This window comes from Eleutherodactylus coqui, chromosome 3 (assembly GCF_035609145.1).
Source record: "Eleutherodactylus coqui strain aEleCoq1 chromosome 3, aEleCoq1.hap1, whole genome shotgun sequence".
In the NCBI taxonomy this organism is placed as follows: Eukaryota; Metazoa; Chordata; class Amphibia; order Anura; family Eleutherodactylidae; genus Eleutherodactylus; species Eleutherodactylus coqui.
This window is the reverse complement of record NC_089839.1, coordinates 282415024-282436221: the sequence shown is the minus strand read 5'-3', so window position 1 is coordinate 282436221 and position 21198 is coordinate 282415024. Positions and strand designations below refer to the sequence as shown.

The following is a 21198-nucleotide window of genomic DNA, read 5'->3' as shown; positions in this document are numbered from 1 at the left end:
ACAGGCTCTTTGTGTGGGTGGGAGGGGCAAGCAGGTCTCACAGGCTCTTTGTGTGGGTGAGAGGGGCAAGCAGGTCTCACAGGCTCTGTGTGGGTGAGAGGGGTAAGCAGGTCTCACAGGCTCTTTGTGTGGGTGGGAGGGGCAAGCAGGTCTCACAGGCTCTTACTGCAAATCCTGGCAAAATATGGAGTATTTTCACATGAAAACACTGAATAAAATAATAGAAACACTATATCCCTGAGCTCAGCGTAGCCGCCTCTATTCTTTGCAATCGCCAGATTAAAAAAAAAAGCCTGACAGGTTCACTTTAATTCTATTGATATCTTTATCTATACTATATTTCCAGCGCATCATCAATATCTTTCCATCGAGGATTTAGTTCCTGATGCACTAAACCCCTTCACCCCACATTCTACTGTCTTACCTTTACCACAGCTCCTCATATCCGGCCCCAACTCCACACCATCAGCACAGGCACATGTGTATTTTGGAGAGTGGACAGAAATTTGAGGGGCTGCCAGGCACAGGTATTCACATCCACCATTAGGAAATGGGCCTTGGTTACAGGCGTTTACAGCTGCAAAACATTAAGTCATTGAACAGTCAATAGCTTGTTTTCTGCATTTTTAACTTACACAATTTTTTTCATGGACAAAAAAAATGACATAAAATTTTTATTTCACTTTCTATTTTTTTATTTTAGTAAACCTTGCTCTACATTTTTTTAGTACCCATAGGGGACTTGACATTCCAATCACTTGATCAATTGTATTACATACCGCAATACTTTAATATTGCGGTATATAGTAATTTTCAGTTTTGCCAATAAAGCCCTACCACAGGCAATGGTTACATAAATCTACTTTTCGGTCCTATTCTCCAGCAGCGCCGCTGATCCTCTTTTTCCAGACAAGTAGAAATGCATGATAGGTATTCATGTATAGTAGCCCTTGGAGCCTTCCCTAGGCTCTGCACGGCTATGCTCCCTCAGGGAGCAGTCACAAGGCCGAAGCCGATGGGGCGCCAGCTGGAAAGAACTCAACTCCCAAGCATACGTCACACACCGTTCACAACTTCATGATATATATTCACGTTATGCAGTAGGTAAGTGGTTAATAATATATTATTTGCACAGTACACTAGGGCTACAGTGTACCTGAATGAGTCTGAAAAGTAATACCAGACACAGCCTATAGACCGCAATGGCGCTGTTTAGCTTAAACAAACACTGATAATATATTGCTAAAATATGTAGTTAACCTCTGACTGGCATAAAAACTCTTACATTTGACAAAAATTAGGAACACTTTATGTAACCTTAACACACATTCTCCAAAAATATCTTATTGTTGACATCAGGGCTGGTGCCAGCAATGGGCAAATCGTGGCAGATGCCATGACCCATTAAGCTATGGGTGTTCATGGCTATTTGGGTAAACATGCCCTGAACTTGTCTATCCAAGAGTGAAGTAGACAGAATGCCTACCATTATTCTGACGCTTAAAGACCACCAATATCAGGAGCGGACCCTGGGTGTGTTTTGTACATGGCCATGGGTGGAGAATAGTGTTGAGCGATTATTGAAATAATTGGGTCGGAAGTGACTGACCAGATTTAAAAAAAGATTGAAAAGCGGTGGCGGTGCTGGCATTCCAGTGGTTAGCACTGCTGCCTTTCAATGGTGGGGTCCCAGGTTCAAATCCCCATCAGGGTCAGATTGAAACCTAGTACTCCAGCACTAAGAGGGAGCAGGATCAAGCCAACACACCCGTCATTTCTGCTCAAAGCCAATATTTTGGAGATTTGTGCTACAAATCGGATCAGGATGATCGGCCTGATTTTATAGCCGGGCCGATCATGACGAACACCACTAGTGGAGGATACCCTCATATATACAACAGTATAAATGCGACCATAGTAACTACATACTAAAAACCGATATGAAAACAAATACAGTAAAACCTCTAGTCTCGTTGGTAATCCATCCGAAAGCAATCGGCTAAACTTGAAACCAATAAACAACTCCAGGCAATTATTTGCATAGGAATCAATGTAAATCCAATTAATTTGTTATAGACATTCTAAAAAACACACCAAACCACATTTTTGTACAGTTTTTAACGCTGCTTTTTCAGAGTAGCGCTAAACGCTATATAACACTCCCAATCACTTCAACAGGGCTGTTCACACAAGCGTCTTCGGCCCTGTGTCACCCATTGAAATGAATGGGCAGCAGTTTCAGCGCCGCCAAAATTGAGAGACAGCTTGGTACTGCGTTTCTGGAAGCGCTTAATTCTCTAGTTACACTACCTGGGGGGGGGGGGGGGGGGGAGGAGGAATATATCTCAATACTCACCTTTCAGGTGCCGTTGGGGTCCCCACCACTGCTTTCGAAGCTTCTGCCCGGCTGCCGGGCGCTTGTCAAGCCGGCAAAGCATCTGTTGCTAGTGACGGGGATTGAATTCCCCGCCTCCAACACTGCAGCGCTGGGGAGATGAGGCACATACTGGGCATAGGGTTACTGGCCGCCTTATTTGTTACACGGTGTGTTCTCTCTCAGCGGAAGCCGCTGCTCCTGGATGAATACAAAATTTCACTCTTTTCCAAGGATAGAATTTTATCAACTGTCATCTGGCTGAAGCCACCTTACTGCTTGTATGAGGAATGGATGCTCCAGGCGTTGGATACATCAGTGGCCCCAAGGATTACTTCCCAGATAGAAGTGCAGGTCCAGATCACTGATAACAGCAATGAAACCTATGTTGTTCCACACAAATTTCAAGTACCACAGTTTTCATCCTTGTTTGGAGAACGTTCACCAACAGATCTCTATGTATTTCAAGTAGGACCAGACATCAGTAATCAGAATGCCAACCAGGTTATAAAAATTTTGCCTGGAACTGCTTATACGATACGCTTTATTTTGTATAATGATGGTAATAAAGAGATTGCGTACACAAACTGGTCGCAGCCCTTCAAGACCCGAGATCTGCCTCCAAACCCAAGAGAAATGAAGGCTTCCTTTGAAGGACGTTCTGGAGGAATGGTGGTCATCACAGTCCTGCTCAGTATTGCCATGTTCCTGCTACTTGTTGGCCTTGCTGTTACTTTTGGAAAACCCAAGTAGCCCACATCTTCACTGAAATAAACTAACCTACACTGAAAATGGAGAAAACCTGCCCCCTAAGATATTTTTATTGCTTTGTTTAAAAATAAAACTTTCAAAATCTAAAAAAAAAAAAAAAAAAAAAAAAAAAAAAAAAAGAATTCCCCGCCCCCCAGCAAGAGATTGCTCTGATTGGGTGAGTCGGCTGAGTGACAGCCCACTCAGCCAATCACAGCCAGCGCTGGATGCTCTAATCACAGCCATTCATCCATGAATGGCTGTGATTGGAGCAATCCATGAACGTCTGTGATTGGACAGCAAGGTCACGTGGGCCGGCGGCCGCCAGTGAGACTGGGAGCAAGCAATGTAAGTAGAGGTGTAATTCTGTGCTGAAGAATTGGCGAAACTGGAAACCGGCGAAAGAAGACGGCGACGAAAGTAGAGGTATGACTGTACCTCAAAACCCATCAGTCAATGGACAGTCTCTTGTAAGGTGGGTACCAGAGACTAACCTGAATATCTATTTGTGCACACATACATGCCAACCAATAATTATAATTGGCCTCAGACACTTTACGGAACAGAAGCCCCTTGTACCTTTTGGTTGCTTCAACTGATGAACTACAACAATATCATGAGGATTGTTGAGATTCTCAGCCAGGAGATAAATATCTTTTCCAGTCAATCTGTTGGCGCTGAAGATGGCTTCATTCTCCAGATCGGTCCAAAACACCTTATCCTGGAGGACCAAAGAGGGGGAAGATTAACAGAAGTGAAATAAAAGTAGGTAGATTTAGACTAAAAACATTTCTGTAGCATTGGTGGTAATTATATGATCGCTATGGGTGCCTGTCCTGTTCCTCCTCATCACATGGCCACGAGGACGACACATTTGGAGCGCGCAGTCGAGCATGCACGTTGCAGCACCAAAGTCTATGGGACTGGAGGAACCAGCCAAACGCTATGTGGCCCTCAGCGATCATACATTGATCACCTATCCTATATTACAGTATAGGGCTTTCACCTCAAACACCGCCAGACCAAATGGGTGACTGAGTTTCTCCTCAGAGAAGATAAGCAGCTTCCTGTTCGAGCCATTGAAGTCCACGCTGGAGAGGGTATGGAGCTTCGAGTCCACCCAATACAAACGGTGGGTCAGCACATCTGGAGTAATAAGACGGGATAATCAATGATAGAGCACAGAAACCTAGAACGTACAAGCTGATGCATGACGCAGGGGATTATGGACTTTATAAAGGACACTTCACTGAACAAACATGTCGCCACCTGTCTGATGGCACTTAAAGAGGACCTGTCAGCTCTCCAGAGTTGTCCACTTTAGTAAACGCATATATTCTCTATGAAATAACAATCTTGGGGCATCTTTTCTTAAAATTCTGTGTTGCACTAACCCTCTGTCATTCCTCTTGGGAAGGTTGGAACAAACAGACAACTGGGCGTTACCATTCTCTTTATCAGAGGGTGCATCCCTACAGTTTGGCACTTACAACAAACTTATTGCACAGAGTTAGACACGCCTCACTGAAAAGGAGAATGGCGGCATTCAGTTGTCAATTTATTTATACACATTTCCAGGAGGAATAATTGAGAAACGGCACCAAACAAAAGAAAAGATTGTCCAGAACGGTAATTTTATAGGAAATGCAAGTATACATAGACCAATGGGAGAGTTAAAACCGAAAAATCATAAATTGCCATGACTTTATTAGCAATTTTGTTGAAAAGAAAACGCGAGTTGTGAGTGTTTCACATCAGGAAGATAATTTGTAATAATCCTGCAAATAGATGGATATAACATATATTTATATTACAAGGCTCTATTCATTTCTAATTTCTTTAATGACAGACAGACGGCGATATAGGTCAATTAAAAATGACTAGAGTATGCAGGACAGCTCTTTGATGTGGGAAACTATTCTGTATTACACTATGCAGGACAGAGCTCCGATGTTGAAGGCCGTTTTGCATATCTATATTACACTATGCAGGACAGAGCTCTGATGTTGTAGGCTGATCGGCATATGTATATTACACTATGCAGAACAGAGCTCCGATGTTGAAGGCCGTTTTGCAGATCTATATTACACTATGCAGGACAGAGCTCTGATGTTGTAGGCTGATCTGCATATGTATATTACACTATGCAGAACAGAGCTCCGATGTTGAAGGCTGTTCTGCATATGTATATTACACTATGCAGGACAGTGCTCCATCAGTAGATCATGCAACACTTTTTAGTATTTTTTTTTCCATATTAAAATGTCTATGTTTTATGGATAACTAAATCATGATGTGATGTGAACAGCCTCCAAGCAAGACTGTCCTAAATAAGAAAATCAAATCTATCCCTGCCACTCACAAACCCTGATTAATAGTTTGCCTATGGCATAAATTGCAGGCGACACACTACTGTAACCCATTAAAACGGAAGGTTGTGTAACCTGTCATGTTCCGCATCATACTGTTACCTACCTAACGAAATGCCATTGGGCCACTCAATTTCATCAGAGACCAGCACCTGGCGGTCACCCCCGTTCAGGCCAGCCTTCTCTATCTTAGCGGGGTCTCCCCAGTCCGACCAGAACATGAACCTGAAAGCAAACATATGTAGGAATAATACTAAATCACTCAAATGCTAATGTAATAACATATGCAACATACTGTATATAGAAAAACAATTGTATATATCCTCAGGATAGGTTATGAATAGTTGATGGGCTGGCTCACTGTTAGTGCAGACACAACTGGAAGCAGACAGCGCTGTCAGCATTGCAGTGGCCCAGTTTGGTATTACAGGCACAGCTCCCATTGATTAAAATGAGAGCTGTACCAAATCATGCAGCTGCAATACAGACAGTCCTATCTGCTTTTAGCGCTGTCCCCACTGACAATGGGTCTGGAGAACAGCTGATCAGCAGGGATCCTGAGTGGCGGATCCCCAACGATCAACTATTGATTTACCTATCCTGTGGATAAATCATCAATAGTAAAATCCCTGACGGCCCCTTTAATCATGTAGCATTTAATATTGCATGGGAGATGGTAGTCAGTGCTTTGTACAGGGCACAGAAGACTGACACATCTGCTATCATACAGCTATATGTTCCCACTGTAGTATGTCCACTCCATATACTTCTACAGCAACCCATAAGTGGACATTTACATTACTGGACTTGGTATGGTCCACTACAAAATGCATCATGAGGAACCTCTAAGACATTTCCCCATTGTGTCCTCTACATACTAGAACTCACCCTGTTGTAGGGTCCACTGCAATGGCTCTCGGGTCTCCCAGGCTCTGGTTAAAGAGTGTTTTCCGTTTGCAGCCATCGTTAGTTGCTACAGAAATAGTCTTATTTCCGGAATCTGTCCAGTAAATGTTCTTGTGGATCCAGTCCACAGCAAGACCCTCGGGGGAGTGGAGATGGCTGTTAACTAAGACAACATGTTCTGCGGGGTCTGCAGCCCGATCCAGGGGAGCACTGCAAAAATAATCAGGAACGTTATTGTTCCAGCACATGGAATGCTCGATGCAAAGTCGTATGATGGCGCACGGACTTTGGAAAACTATAGCGGGATGGGAAGGCCTTTGCGTCGGAGTGTCTTGACATGATGGTTTGAAGACTGAACAAGCACCTTCTTTCTAACAGTTTGGGGTTCCCGGAGGACGCTCATATTATCGCTGTAGTCAATCATTGTCCCCAGGGGTGATGGTAGCACATTGGCATGTGACCAGTGATGGCCGTGACTGGCTGCAGCCATCCTGTGAGGGTGGTCGGATTATTATCACTGCAGTATGTTAACAGAGACCACCACAGCGGTGTCCCTGGGGCGGCAGGGAATTTAGCAGTGGAGTAACAGTCATCTTGTTATTTTATCACATTCCCTGCTTTCAGGCGGCGTTTTAAAAAGAGTATAAACACTTTATTTTTTAATCGTGCAGAATAGGTGATTCTGAGCATTTTTGCTAAATGTTTTATCAGCCCATTCTGATTTTCTTAAAAATAAAAACCCTCTTCTGCTATGCAGCTAGATGAAGACGGGGCTGAGAAATCCATCTTCACCTAGCTACATAACAGTAGAGGGCGCTCCATCCTGCATGTCTGCAGCGTTCTGTATAGGATAGATGGAGACCCAAGTGTTCTGTTGTATACAAGTGTACGAAGAAACCTCTAATTATACACTCATCGTCAAAAATAATCCCTCCCCTAGGAGTTGTCGGAATCGAATGAAACTTTCTGTGTGATTATAATACTGACATAAAGAAGTGATTACAATATCAGAATAAAATGATTTATTTGCTGTGGAAAACTGACCCCTTGAAGGGAGATGCAAGATGTGATACGGGCGGTCATGGAAGCTCTAGTACCCTGTTGTACCACCTTTAGCTTGGATACAAGATGTGATACGGGCGGTCATGGAGGCTCTAGTACCCTGTTGTACCACCTTTAGCTTGGATACAAGCTGTGATACTGGTGGGCATGGAGGTTCTAGTACCCTGTTGTACCGCCTCTAGCTTGGATACAAGATATGATACGGGCGGTCAGAGGCTCTAGTACACTGTTGTACCGCCTCTAGCTTGGATACAAGCTGTGATAAGGGGGGTATGGAGGCTCTACTACCCTGTTGTACCGCCTCTAGCTTGGATACGGGCGGTCATGGAGGCTCTAGTACCCTGTTGTACCACCTCTAGTTTGGATACAAGATGTTATACGGGGGGTATGGAGGCTCTAGTACCCTGTTGTACCGCCTTTAGCTTGGATACAAGATATGATACGGGGGATATAGAGGTTCTAGTACCCTGTTGTACTGCCTCTAGCTTGGATATAAGATGTCATACGGGCAGTCATAGAGGCTCTTGTACCCAGTTGTATCACCTCTAGTTTGGATACAAGATGTGATACGGGGGGTATGGAGGCTCTAGTACCCTGTTGTATCGCCTTTAGCTTGGATACAAGATATGATGGGGGGGTATGGAGGTTCTAGTACCCTGTTGTACCACCTCTAGCTTGGATACAAGATGTGATACGGGAGGGCATGGAGGCTCTAGTACCCTGTTGTACCACCTCTAGCTTGGATACAAGATGAGATACGGGAGGGCATGGAGGCTCTAGTACCCTGTTGTACCACCTCTAGCTTGGATACAAGATGAGATACGGGAGGGCATGGAGGCTCTAGTACCCTGTTGTACCACCTCTAGCTTGGATACAAGATGAGATACGGGTGGGCATGTAGGCTCTAGTACCCTGTTATACCACCTCTAGCTTGGAGTCATACAGGTTCCGTATGGGTATCCTGCAGCAGATCACGCCACATTGGCTTTAACTGAGCAGCAGCTGCACATCCCCGCTGACCATCATTTTTTGAGCTCATGTAGAATATTTAACACTTCTAGTTGGATCGCTGGGCAGCTTTACACGGGTCAGTGATCAGGAATGAGCATTCAGTCACTGGCCGATTCTCATTTGAACAAGCGAGTGACGTCACGGCTCGCTCATTCACCCTCGGGCAGCCTATTTAGACAGGCAGATGAATCGTTGGCTCGTTCAAATGCGAATCGTTCAGTCTTAACGTTTGCTGCATAAATTAATATGAAAACCTGAATAATTTGCTGTTTAAACCGAACGTTCAGTGAAGGAGCCAGCGATGATTCTCTTTCAGTTGTTGGCTTGCGTTTCGACATCTAAAAGCCCCTTTAGGAGTGTTTAACCCTTTGCCTGCTGGATAGCTACATATATATAAGTTGGGGACTCAACGCACAAGTGGCGCAGCCTATATCTGCGGTGTATGGACTATATTGGGGTGCAATTTTTGTTCAACCTGAGAGGAAGAAGAATGCAAGATAGGGTGAGTGCCAATATGTTAACTTCCTTGCAGTCGTGGCCCAATCATCGTGTGCTGGGAAAGTGTTAAGTAACAACCATTGTTTCTCAGAATACCATCCCTTCATCCAACAGTATCCCCCATGCTCCTTGCTCAGAAATGCACTTGACATCTGTACAAACACAGAAACTGGATAGCGACTGGAAAAATTTTGTGTACTACCTCATTATATGTGCTGCAGTCTTTGCTGCGGGGTCCGGGGTGGGCATTCCGCAGCAATAACCCTCTATAGCATGCGATGGAAAAATGATTCTTCATGCACACGAGTGGAAACCAATTGCAGTTTCCGCTTGCGGATGAAAAAAAAAATAAAAAAATCGCAGCATGCTCCATTTCCTGCGGTTCCCGCACGGATGGCTTCCATTGAAGTCAATGGAAGCTGTCTGACCTACGGCCTGTCCTCAATTGACATTGTGGATGGGCCGCGGATTCCGTGGGAAAAGCAGAAGATTTAAATATAAAATCTGTACTGCGCATGTCTGATAGCGAGCTGTGCGAACCATCCACAGTACAGAAAGAACAAGATGATGTCGGGTAAGCGCGAACGCCGCTGCTGGGAGCCCGCAGCGGAATCCGACCCGCCGGTGGACATGAGGCCTTGGTTTGATGAGTGGGTGGTAGCAGCATCTTTTCTTTTCATTTGTATGAGAGAAATAGTTTAGTCTGATGAACAAAAGTTTCTTGGCCTAAGAGGGTAAGACGGGGCATCTCCAGGCAGGAGGAGAACAAAAGGCTGTAGAAAACAAAGGGAAGTAACAGATCCAAATGTGGATCAGAAAGTACAAGGAGGGAACTTCATTAAGGGGCACATGACAAGAATATTGTTCTTCCTCTTTACAAGTCACTGCTCAGACCTCACATGGAATACTGTGGACAGTTTTGGGCAGCGGTACTCAAGAAGGACTTATCAGAGCTGAACTTGGTACAAAAGGGCAACTACAGTAATAAAAGGAATGAATGGACTACAATACCCAGAGAGGCTATCAAAATTGGGGTTATTCACTTTTGAAAAAAAAAAAAAAAAAAAAGAAGATCTCTACACTGAATAGAAGGGGGTTCTTTACTGTAAGAGCAGTGAGACTGTGGAAAACTCTGCCTGAGGACGTGGTGATGGTGAACTCACTAGAAGAGTACAAGAGGGGCCTGGATGCCTTTCTTGAGTGCTAAAATGTTAAACATTATAGTCACTGATCACTTCAGAAGGGTTGTTGATCTGGGGGTTATTCTGATTGCTGGATTGGAGTCAGAATTTTTTCCTTAAAAATGGGGAAAATTAGCTTCTACTTCATTGAGGATTTTTACCTTCCTCTGGATCAACATTTGGGGAAGTAATAGGCTGAGCTAGATGGACACGTCTTTTTTCGGCCTAACATAATATGTTACTTGAAGAGAAGACACCAACTGGAGTGTGAAGTGTCCATGTATGGCAACTATCACATCACCACATTGATTAAAATTAAAGGGGTTGTGCTAAGGTATAAAGTTAGGACACAAGATAGGGAATAACTTTATAAATCGGTGCTGGTCCAGTCACTGGGAATCTTGAGAACGGCAGTCCTGATGGTCCTTGCATGGATGAAGTGGTGGTTGTCATGTAGCAGGGTAGGGCGAGGAGGAAATGCTCTTACATTGTGGAGTGACTGGTACCCAGCTTTCCAGGACCAGAAAAGCGACCATGAGCCACAGCCACAACTCTACAGCAATCCGCCTGGCCCTGCACTGTAAATCAACTTGTCCTTCACCAGACAAGCGTAGAGAGGGGAAGGGACGATACCTATCGATCCCTCCTCGGTCATCAAACACTCTGTAGTATTGCAAGCTGGCAGTCGTTAGGATACAGGCTGATTTGTACCCAGCTTTCCCCGACTTCTGCACAGATGCAAAGTGAAAGCTCAAATCACCGCCTGATCCGTTCTAACGCACTCCAGAGCTCCACAATATGCTTACAGCTGCCACCACCAGTTTCGTTACGGTAAATTGTAACCTGATTTATGAATACAATCTTCGGAGAATATGGTTTCGTGTAACACGGACGAGGCGCACTAATTAAATTAATGTTTAATTCTCAAAGAAAAGAACAAAGCTTATTTACAGAAAAATACAAAAATGATGTTACAAGATAATCAGCAAGAGACATACATGTGATATCACAGACAGTAACACAACAGGGATTAAAGTAAGAGTGTTACCATTCTTTGGCGTGGAGTCGCGCCAGAACATCGGACCAGACCTCACGTATGTGACCTCCAAGGGGCTGACCCCAAACACGTCCGTGTGCGATTTTTAAACTCTCACTGAGGTAACTCCCATTTAGTTCCTTCCAGCCCCTCGTAGGGGCTGGCTTACCTTGGAACAGATAATCCCTAGAATACATATTTCCTTCATAACTCCATGTGGGTGTGACCCACCATGAAAATATGACAATGATGTCTCCTGTTGTGATTTTACGTGCGTGTTGAGCCCACACGAGTAGTTTTGGATTCATCTGGTCCGAGATACGCAATACCTGTCTAATATATACCTAGTAAGGGGAAATTCAAAGGGGAAGGACGTCAACTCAACTTTACTAGTGTCCTGAACGGCAGCTGATTGATAATGGACCACTGGGGGGACTTTATTCATCTCTTTATACTACAGTGGTCATGTGGATGGGTGATAACTTTATAACCCCTTTGAGGAATTCTAAGATATCGCAGTCATTGCTGACTAGAAGAAACAATTGTGTCTCTAATATGGAGACATTAAAGAGTGCATGAACATTACAATCCTATATCTGCAACAGTTATTTTATACTTGATACATTTTTAGACATCCAACCTCGTATTTCATGTATCAGAATCTGATCCAGAAAGAGGGTGGAAGTGCTTACATCTCTGGTATCGGTCACAGGCAGACATATGCATTTTGCACCGCACCGTATGGATGTGTACCTTATCATTTAACCCTTTCCAATCCACTGTCTGACGTCCAAAGACATTCTGATTGCAGGCTTTTCAGCTCTGATGTTGGAAGACGTCCGGCAGGGTATTCTTACTGTATTAACTGTAAGAATTACAATTACTGGACGCTCTGTTGTCTGGGACCTCTCCGGCATGTCACATACTGCAGTACTGGCTCTAGCCAGCAGATGGCGCCATTGTATAATGGCAGAAAGAGAAAGCCCCCTAGGAAACCCTGAATCCAAAATTGGATTGCAAAGGGTTAATGATAAAAGATAAGAGTAACACTTCAAAAACACGCCCAGCGGGGGCAACAAAAGATATTTACTGGATGCACTTTTCTGAAGTGCTTACCTGTAAATTTTGCGATGGAAGAGGTCACACCAGTAGATCTTTTTGCTTATCACCTCTACGTCCAGAGACACGACATTTTTTAGTTGCGAGGCGAGACGTGTATAATCTCTGCGCACTAGGTCGATTTGGCGGAGTTCATGGCGGTTTGTAAAGATCAGGTACGGACTCTGTCCTGTAGGAGACAGGAAGGGATTCACAACTTCTTACATGCGACTTCAACAGTAAACGACAGTCTAATATTAATCGTCCAAGCGAATACTCTATGTATATAAAAGTGGCCAGCTATATCATACGTCATACACAAGGCCTATTGGCCGGGCATTGAACCTTAACCAGGGGTTATCCAGGCAGGGCCCAGATACACCTGGGTCGGAGTGGAAGCCGCTGCTTAGTCCCTTGTGTTGTGGCCCGTGCTTGTAATTGCAGACGCAGTTCTCATTGAAATCAATGGGACCCCAGCCTGTAATTACAAGCGCAGCAGCAAGTGATTTCAATAAGAGCTGTGCTTGTAATTACAGCACTGGCTACTACACAGGGGTCGGAGCAGCGGCTTCTGCTCCAATCCTGATGTATCCCGATCACAGGCCATGTCTGGCCCGGACACCAGAGGCAGCGCACTCCCTGTGAGAGCTCTTTACCCATTGATCGCAGCATGTAAGGGGTTAAGAGCGGGGATCAGTGTCTTCACCGATCCCTGCTGTTGCAATGGGAAGCGGACTGACAGTCACATATCTGCTCAGTCTGCAGGAAACAAAACATTTAAAAAGTCACCATATTCACCTCACCCGATTCCTTACCACTCCGGTTCCAAGGTGCCCGTTCCCCTGCTTTAGTGATGACATCACTGACAAGAGGCACATGTAATGACTGCAATTAATCACTGGACGGAGTGAGCCGCTGATTGGCTACACACGTCCCTCTGTAGGGATGTCATAACTTAGACAGGAAGTAGAAAGTAACAGGAGACCGGGCCCTAGCGAAACGGAGGCGTGTTAGTGGAGGAGAGTATGGCAACTTGTGTTTTTCCAGCAGGAGGAGTAATTTCCAGAAGTTTAATTTGACTGGATAACCCCTTTAAGCGGGTATCTAAATACCCATTTTGCATTCTAAAAACCTTTTTGAACAGATTTCCAACAAAAGAAACAAGAAAGCAAATCTCTAGATTACACGGCCAATATATCAATAGGGCTACAAAGTTCTGCTTTGTATCATAATTGGCATCTACCTCCAACTTTGTTCATTAGTCCCCATGTGAGTGTGCACAGCGACTATCCAGAAGACCTTGTAATGGACATATGCTAACGTACCGCTGAGTACTTGACTCATTGCCTTTACGCTACTCCCTCCAGGCTTCTCGATATTGTCTTTATGCCAAAACATCTTGTAAACATGTTCCTCGTTGTAAGCTCGTGAATAAGTAACTTTATGCAATGCTGCTTCTCGTCATTACACGTTCCTTGCGGACGTAGATGTCCCCGACACTCACCTGCAGCTTTGCACGTCTTCGTCACGCTGTCCATCTGAAATCCTTCATAGCATTCACATTTATAATCTCCCTTATAATTGACACACATCTGACTGCACGCATCGGGGTTCTCACACTCGTCAATGTCTGGAATCAAACAAACAAGGCGATATATGGGAATGTGCAATGGAAATACAAAATAAACATATATGACCTTCAGGGCTGGTGAGGTCGAAGAAAAAAAAAACTAAAAAATTAAAGGGGTTCTCCAGGAAAGCATCCGCTAGTTTTCCAGAAGGAGCACTGGGCTTGGCCAATCATGCATAGAGTTTCAACGGGGAGCAAGGGTGGTTGTCCACAGGATGATTGTCAGATGCTAAAGCGCCTAAGAGTCACCCAAAGATGGTCGTCCTTTTGTGCTTCCATACAGGAGCTCATTGAATGGAGGTGGAGTGCTTTGAGAGGTCTTTTGGCCGCCCACCTCCATTCAGAGTCAACAGGCAGTCATTCAAAGATGAACTGCCTGTTTACACCTGTCTATTATGATCAAGCTTTATGCCTCCATAAAATGAAAGATGAACAAAGCAAACGAATTATCATTCGTCGTCTAATTGTTGGCTGAGTCTACACTAAACGATTATCGGCCAGTTTCGCACAATCTAATGGTTAACCGATTAATAGTAGTTTCGTAGAAAAGGGCCCCAATCTGCGGCCAGACACTTCTAATAACAGCTTATCTCCTTTGAGAACAAAATGATGGGGCATGTTGAAATCTAACATGCCCGATCCTTCTTTCCTCCAATAGCTGTTGTAGAGTTGGGACACCTCAATACACATTAGATGGTCAGCTGGGCTTGGCGGGTCTTGTCAACGTTCATCTAATGTGTATGGCCACCTCTACAGGCCAACAGATTGATAAGAGGCTGAAAAGAAGACGATTGAAAAACATTGTGTATTACTTACCTCCGCAGGTTTTTTTGTCAATTAACTTGTAGCCCGTGGGGCAGTCACATTCATGTCCCACCTTCAGATCCTTGCAGATGTGTGAACAACCGCCATTATTCATCAAGCACTCGTTGACACCTGGGAAAGGATGAATTGTTTTATAGGACACTGAATGAAAAAAAATACCCCCAAACATTGTTTTTTTTTTCTTAATTAAAATGAATCTTGGGATTTAATCAAACAAATAGTTGCCCGTAGCAACCAATTATATTACAGTATTTTTTGCATCTTAATGGGAAATATCTCCACTTTTAGTGTAATAGTTTTGATGATAAATCTCTAGAAAATTCTTGTAAATAAACAAACGGAGTAGAACTAATAAAGCAACCCTCCGGTGTTGCGATCAAATTGGGAAGGGGGTGAATATCACCTATAGTTGTTGTTCTCCTATCCACCAATTCCAAGCCCTAGGTTTGGCAGTCCATGATGGATGTCACAACTATCTAACTGCCTAATGCACAATGTGCACTGCTCTCTAATTGGCCGAGGCTACTCATGTGAGGAGCCCTGGCCAATCAGAGAGCAGGTATAGTGCATTGATAGTCTAACACCACCAATGCCATCCTGGACAGCCAAAAATAGCACATGGAATTGGATGGCCGGCAGAGAACAACAACTACGGGCAATCTACCACTTTCCCCTCTTCTCTATCTGGTCCCAGGACAGAATTTTGTCCTGAAACTGGAGGGTCTTTAATCCCCTAAGGCCAGAGTCTTGGGCCTTAAAGGGAACCAGTCACCTTGAAGATGTGTTCCAACCTATGGGCAGCATGTGATAGAGCAGGAGGAGCGGAGCAGATCGATGTACAGTTTTGTGAAAAATGATTATTCAGTATAACTTGTGTTTTATGCGTTTTAAATCTCTGTTCTTTCAATGCTTTGAAGTCCAGTGGGCGGTGCTACTCCAGATTGACAGCCCTCCTCATACGAGCGTGCATGCAGAAAAAGCTGTAACGACCATGGGTTTTTGGCCTTTTTCACACGGGCTACAAAATCTCGCTACAACACGCATGTATGTGAAGCTCATTGTTTCCAATGGGTTCTTTCAGGCTACAAACAGACAGCTGTTTAGGGGTGTTTGCCGCTCATCAGTGTGCAGTAGGTTTCTGGCTTGGTGGGAGACCTCGAAACAGCTGTCTGTGTATGGATTCTGGCTTGGCTTTCAATTTCCAGTCATTGTTAGAAGGCTTGTATAAAGAGACTAACAATGACTTGCAGGAATGCTGCCTTCCTATAGGTGGTGCTGCAGTGTCATTGTTCAATCTCCCAATGAAATTCAAGTAACGCTGAATTCATACCCATAACACTATACAGTATATCGATCTGCTCAGCGCTCCTGCTCTATAACCTTCTGCTGGCAGATTAGACTGTAATTTCAATGTGTCAGGTTCCCTGAAAGGATGCGGCAATTGTTTTCGATCAATACATTCCAAGAGCTAGAGGTTTTTCATGATTCTGTTGACACAGCCGTACGAGTCCGTTTCTTGGAGATGAGTTGTAGTTTTATTGGCACCAATTTGGGGTACAGTGTTTCCCCGAAAATAAGACAGTGTGTTATATTAATTTTTGTTCAAAAAAGGTTTAACTTTTTTACATGTATAGCTGCCTGGACACTATTTAAATGGACTTTTTTAATTAACTGTTAGCAGGGCTTAATTTTGGAGCAGGGCTTATATTTCAAGCATCTTCAAAAAGCCTGAAATCACGCTAGGTCTTATTTTCAGGGAATTTCTTATTTTCAGGGAAACGGTATTAAATTTTATTTTTTGTGAGACTGGTTGGAGTTATTTTGCCTCTTTTTTTTTTTTTTTTATAATTTTTTTTTTTTTTAATGGGAGGAATGGAGGTAAAAGTAGCAATTCCACAAATGTTTTTATGTTATGTCATAGGCAGTGTTTAAATAATGTGCTATCCTTCTGTATTGTTTGCTATGACTGTAGAGGTATCATATACCTAGCATTTTACTGGAAGCGGAGGTACTCTGATCTTTTTATTAAAAAGCATTACTGCCTGTCAGTGTAGATCATATATAAGGCAGTTGCTTTGGGCAAACCTGGAGGCTCTTGTAAGGCCCCTGGCCGCCATGAAAACTAATCGGCACTCCATGATTGCTATTGACTGCGGCATCTAAGGTGTTCAACAGCCCAGATCAGAGGTAGCCGATTGCAGTGGCATGTCAGCTGTATATTACAGCTGACACCCGCTGCCGATGATATGGGCATGGCTACTGTTCCCATGCGTTTACTCGACATATGCTTAAGATAGGTTCACATGGTGGAATCCACTTTTAAAAACTGCAGCTAAAAGGTCCTTTTAGACGAGCCAATTCTCGTTTGAACGAGCGAGTGACGTCACCGCTAACTCGTTCGCACTCACGCAGCCTGTTCAGACCCACTAATGCATTGTTGGCTCGTTCAAACGAGAACCGCTCAGTCCGTGTATAAGTGAATGAAAAGGACTGAACGAGCGCTGTTTAACCCGAACGATAAGCGAACGAGCCAACGATCATTTTTATGTCTGCATAAAATAGACAAATGAAAAGCGAATGATCCTCATTTGTGGTTGGCTCGCGTTTAGACCGGATGATTAGAGCTCACTTTCGCTTGAACTTTTTTTTTTTTAAACGACCCTAAGCTGCGGATTTCCGCTGTGGCTGTGCGCATGTAAACTCGCAGATCGTGCGTGGGATTCCCAATGTGGATAAGGCATGGAATCCACGTTAAGAAGTGACGTCACTTTTTTTGCAGAATGCGTTTTTAAAATCCATATTGACTATGGCGTGGATTTTCAATGAAAGCAATGGGACGCGACTTTACCATGGAACCAAAATTCTGCAGTGTGAACATACTCTTATGGTCTATTGCAGCATGAACACAGTCATTAGGATGAATTAGTACATCCATCTGCAGGAAGGGGTTAAACTCAAAGTTATGTCTTATGGCACAATAAGTGCTATCAATTATGTATTTCCTCAATTACTCTTCCTGGAAATGTATGAATAAATTGACAACTGAGAAGTTATGGTCTTTTACATGGAGTGAGAAATTGTAAAAATGCCTCTACACAGTCTGAGCTTATCAGCAATGATTGGGCATAGTCAGACTATGTAGCCATATGACACTTGGACAAGAGTTGGGAAGGGTATCGGTTCTCCTTAAGGAGAGCAGCTAGAAGGTGAGTGAACACCCGAAAAAGCGGTGTGTGTATGGTTTTCTGGCTTGGTTTCCTATTCCCAATCATTGTTTTACAAACTTGTTAAAGAGTCTTACATTGATTTGAAGGAATGCTGCCATCCAATAGGTGGCGCTGCAGAGGTATGTTTCCATCTTCCTTATTTGCAGGAGACTTATAAGGTCATCCATGCTCCTCTGGGAAATATGTAAATAAGGAAGAGTGAACAATACCTCTGCAGCGACACCTACCGGAAGGCAGCATTCCTGCAAGTCAATGTTAGACTCTTTATACAAGCCTCATAACACTAACAAGAGATATAATAACACCCGGTTGTTAATTTATTCAAACACTTCCAGGAGGAATAATTGTGGAACAGCATCATGCGGAGTTCTAAGAAATGAAGCTGTATTTACTAAATCAGATATGTCAGAGCTGACCGGTTCTCGTTAAACATAAATGTTAATTTACTACCCCATGTAGACTGTCAGTATATCCTAGTTATTACATGCAGGCCGCTGTTTCGCTTGGAGCCTAGCGGAAGAGATTTGGGCAAGAGCTCAGACAGCTGAAATCCTGAAGTTTGTTTGAGTTATTAAAGCTTAATGAGAACAGGGATCCGAGTTTACAGAAAACCAACACATTACTATTACATGAGGTTTACTTAGTCTGTAAATGTGATCCAATGCTGCCTCTGGGTCCCATGTGAATTGAACTGCTGCAGGATCCAACTTCTATTCTCTTCATGTGGAAGTAGCGGAAATCTCAGTTCTGTTACTATCCGCACAAAAATAATGAAACACGTGGAAAACTAATATCGCACTGCATTTGCAGAGTCTATTTGCCATACGCACTAGAAAGGCTTCCCACAGATAAGCCAATCGTATCCAGAGGCCCCAGACACCAGCTGGAGATCAAAAGGGTGTTCTTTGGCATCAAGCGGGTATACACTATCCTACGAAAAGAAATTGGACACCTGAAGAAGAATCAAGAGGTATTTATTTCCATATGTTAATACTCAGTGGGGCTCCTTTGGCTGTAATGACATTGGATACTCTGTGGCATACTTTCTACTAATGTTTAATGCACTTCAGCTAGTATTTCCCTCCATTCATCCTGCAAATGTCTGACGAGTTCTCTCAAAGAATATGGACGCTTGTTCATATTTCCTGACCTGAAGTTCCAGGGTTCAGGTTGGGACTCTGTGTAAGTCAGTCCGATCGTGGAACATCCATACCCCTCAACCAACGTAACACAGCATTGGATTTGTGACAAGGTGTGTTGTCTTGTTGGAAGTATTGCTGACCATTCCCAGAGTATTACCACATTGTCGGCAGCACATTACGTAGAACTACGTAGAACATTCTTCTATTGCTCACTGTCCAATGACTACTCTCCTTGCACCAATGTAGATAGGCCAATGCACCATCTTTGAGAGAACCTGCCATAGATTTGCAGGATGAATGGAGGGAAATACCAGCTGAAGTGTATGAGATGTTAGTAGAAAGTATGCTACAGAGAGTATCCGATGTCATTAGAGCCAAAGGAGCCCCATTAAGTATTAACATATGGATATAAATACCACTTCTGATTCTTGCTCAGGTGTCCAATTACTTTTGGTTAGACAGTATATATCTATATACCTTTTTCTCAGGTTATAGAATAGTGCTGTATGCGGCACTACTTTATACAGTGGAATCCTGCAAATGAACATGTGACATATACCATCATACTGATATATGCTTACTAATGCAAATGCCGATTTTATGCAGTTTAAATCAGCCCTCTGGTCCCGGGACAAAATCAGTCCATTGACCAGAAGAAAGGGAAGGGAAGGGGATGGGGGGAGAGTTATATAACCTGATGCAGTCAACTTTCAGGTTCCATTGTCGATCCGCATGTTCCTGGAGTCTCTTCAGTCCTCCAACACGGCAATGGCACTGTGATTACTACTCAATGCACACTGTTCTTTGGTAGTCAGACAGTGTTTGCTGCTTCCCGATTGGCTACTGCTGCTCATATGAGCATCACTGACCAATCATAGAAGAGCGTGAGGTCTTAAGACTACCAATACACCACCACCATAGTGTGCATTGGATTCGCCAAGAATCATTGTGACCATCTTAAACATATGAAGAGGGGTTCCAGGAAAGAGGCGGGTCAGCAGACAAAACCGGAAGAGGATGATACTAGGTAATCTAATATCCCCCACCTTCGGTCCTTGGACAAATTTTGTCCTGGGACCGGAGGGTTGCTTTAATGGATATACAGTGCCATACAGTGAAGGCGACTGACCCAAGAAAACTCACCACATTCTCTTAGAGGTTCATCAGACCAGTCACGGCAGTCCTGATGAGAGTCACACACTTTCCGAATGTCAATGCATTCCCCACTTTTGCACTGAAATGTTCCCTCTGCATCACATGGCGCTTCCACTGCTGCAAAGTAAATCAGCATTACTGGTCGCTGCAAAAATACTGTGCTACCGTGTTTGCCAGAACAGTTGTGTGATAAAAAATAACCGCACTTGTGTGTCGAGAGACAAAAGTATTGTATTGGCTAACCAAAAAATTATATTTGCAGGCCTGCGGAGCACAGAGGCCCCTTCATCGGGCGGGCTTGCAAAAAAAAGAGCACAACTTTCAAAGTATGTTGCACCAAGACCTGTGTATGCTAATTAGCTCTCCTTCAGAAGGAAGAAAACGTTTTTCTGTAGGTCCTTTAAGGGTGGTTTCACATCTGCGCCCCGAGTTCTGTTTTCATGCTCCATTTGGGGGGAAAGGAAAGGGGAATCCCCAATGGTTGAACGGCCCAGAAGGGAACCCATTGACTATAACGGGGTTCGTTCAGTTTCTGCTTAGTTGCCTGGCTTTTGGATGAAAGAAAAAGCGCTGCATGCAATCCAATCGACAACATAAGTGAATACTTATTTAAAGGGGCTTTTACACGGTCAAATGCAAATTATATGGTTTTGAATAGTCATTAATGCGGTCAATCGGGTTCCATACAGCTTGCATAACATCAGCAACATATCCCCCGTTTACATGGAGAGACCGGCTGCCGAAAACTAGATTTTTTTGTTTAACATTAATTTTTATTACATTGAATTTTTGGACAATTTAAAAAGGTGATTGTATAAACAATAGAACAAATGTAGCCACTAACATAGAGCAGAATGACAAAATATTGTCAAGCAAGGCATTATCGAACAGTTTGACTCACAGATCTCTTAGGGGGTGTCCTGTTCCATTCGAC

At 43.7% G+C, this 21198-nt stretch overlaps 2 protein-coding genes across 4 annotated transcripts in view; one reads left to right on the top strand and one right to left on the bottom strand.

The window, feature by feature from the left end:
* LRP8 (LDL receptor related protein 8) overlaps positions 1-21198 on the bottom strand; it is a 234577-nt gene that overhangs the window by 11293 nt on the left and 202086 nt on the right. For 2 of the 3 annotated variants that reach the window (XM_066597574.1, XM_066597575.1), the window contains 9 exons: positions 20253-20381; positions 14732-14851; positions 13790-13915; positions 12304-12475; positions 6382-6609; positions 5600-5718; positions 4131-4270; positions 3704-3845; positions 425-577 (listed from right to left, as the gene is read on the bottom strand). In XM_066597574.1, the coding sequence (XP_066453671.1) occupies positions 425-577; positions 3704-3845; positions 4131-4270; positions 5600-5718; positions 6382-6609; positions 12304-12475; positions 13790-13915; positions 14732-14851; positions 20253-20381 (1329 nt within the window). The remainder of the gene's footprint in view (positions 1-424; positions 578-3703; positions 3846-4130; positions 4271-5599; positions 5719-6381; positions 6610-12303; positions 12476-13789; positions 13916-14731; positions 14852-20252; positions 20382-21198) is intronic. The other variant, XM_066597576.1, reaches the window with a different exon arrangement.
* On the top strand, positions 2483-3175 carry LOC136621812 (uroplakin-2-like). The gene has a single exon (XM_066597578.1). The coding sequence runs from the start codon at positions 2495-2497 to the stop codon at positions 3125-3127; it is 633 nt and encodes a 210-aa protein (XP_066453675.1). The 5' UTR covers positions 2483-2494; the 3' UTR covers positions 3128-3175.

Coding starts and splice junctions, on each gene's coding strand:
- LOC136621812 (XM_066597578.1), top strand. CDS start 2,495: ATGAGGCACATACTGGGCATAGGGTTACTGGCCGCCTTATTTGTTACA.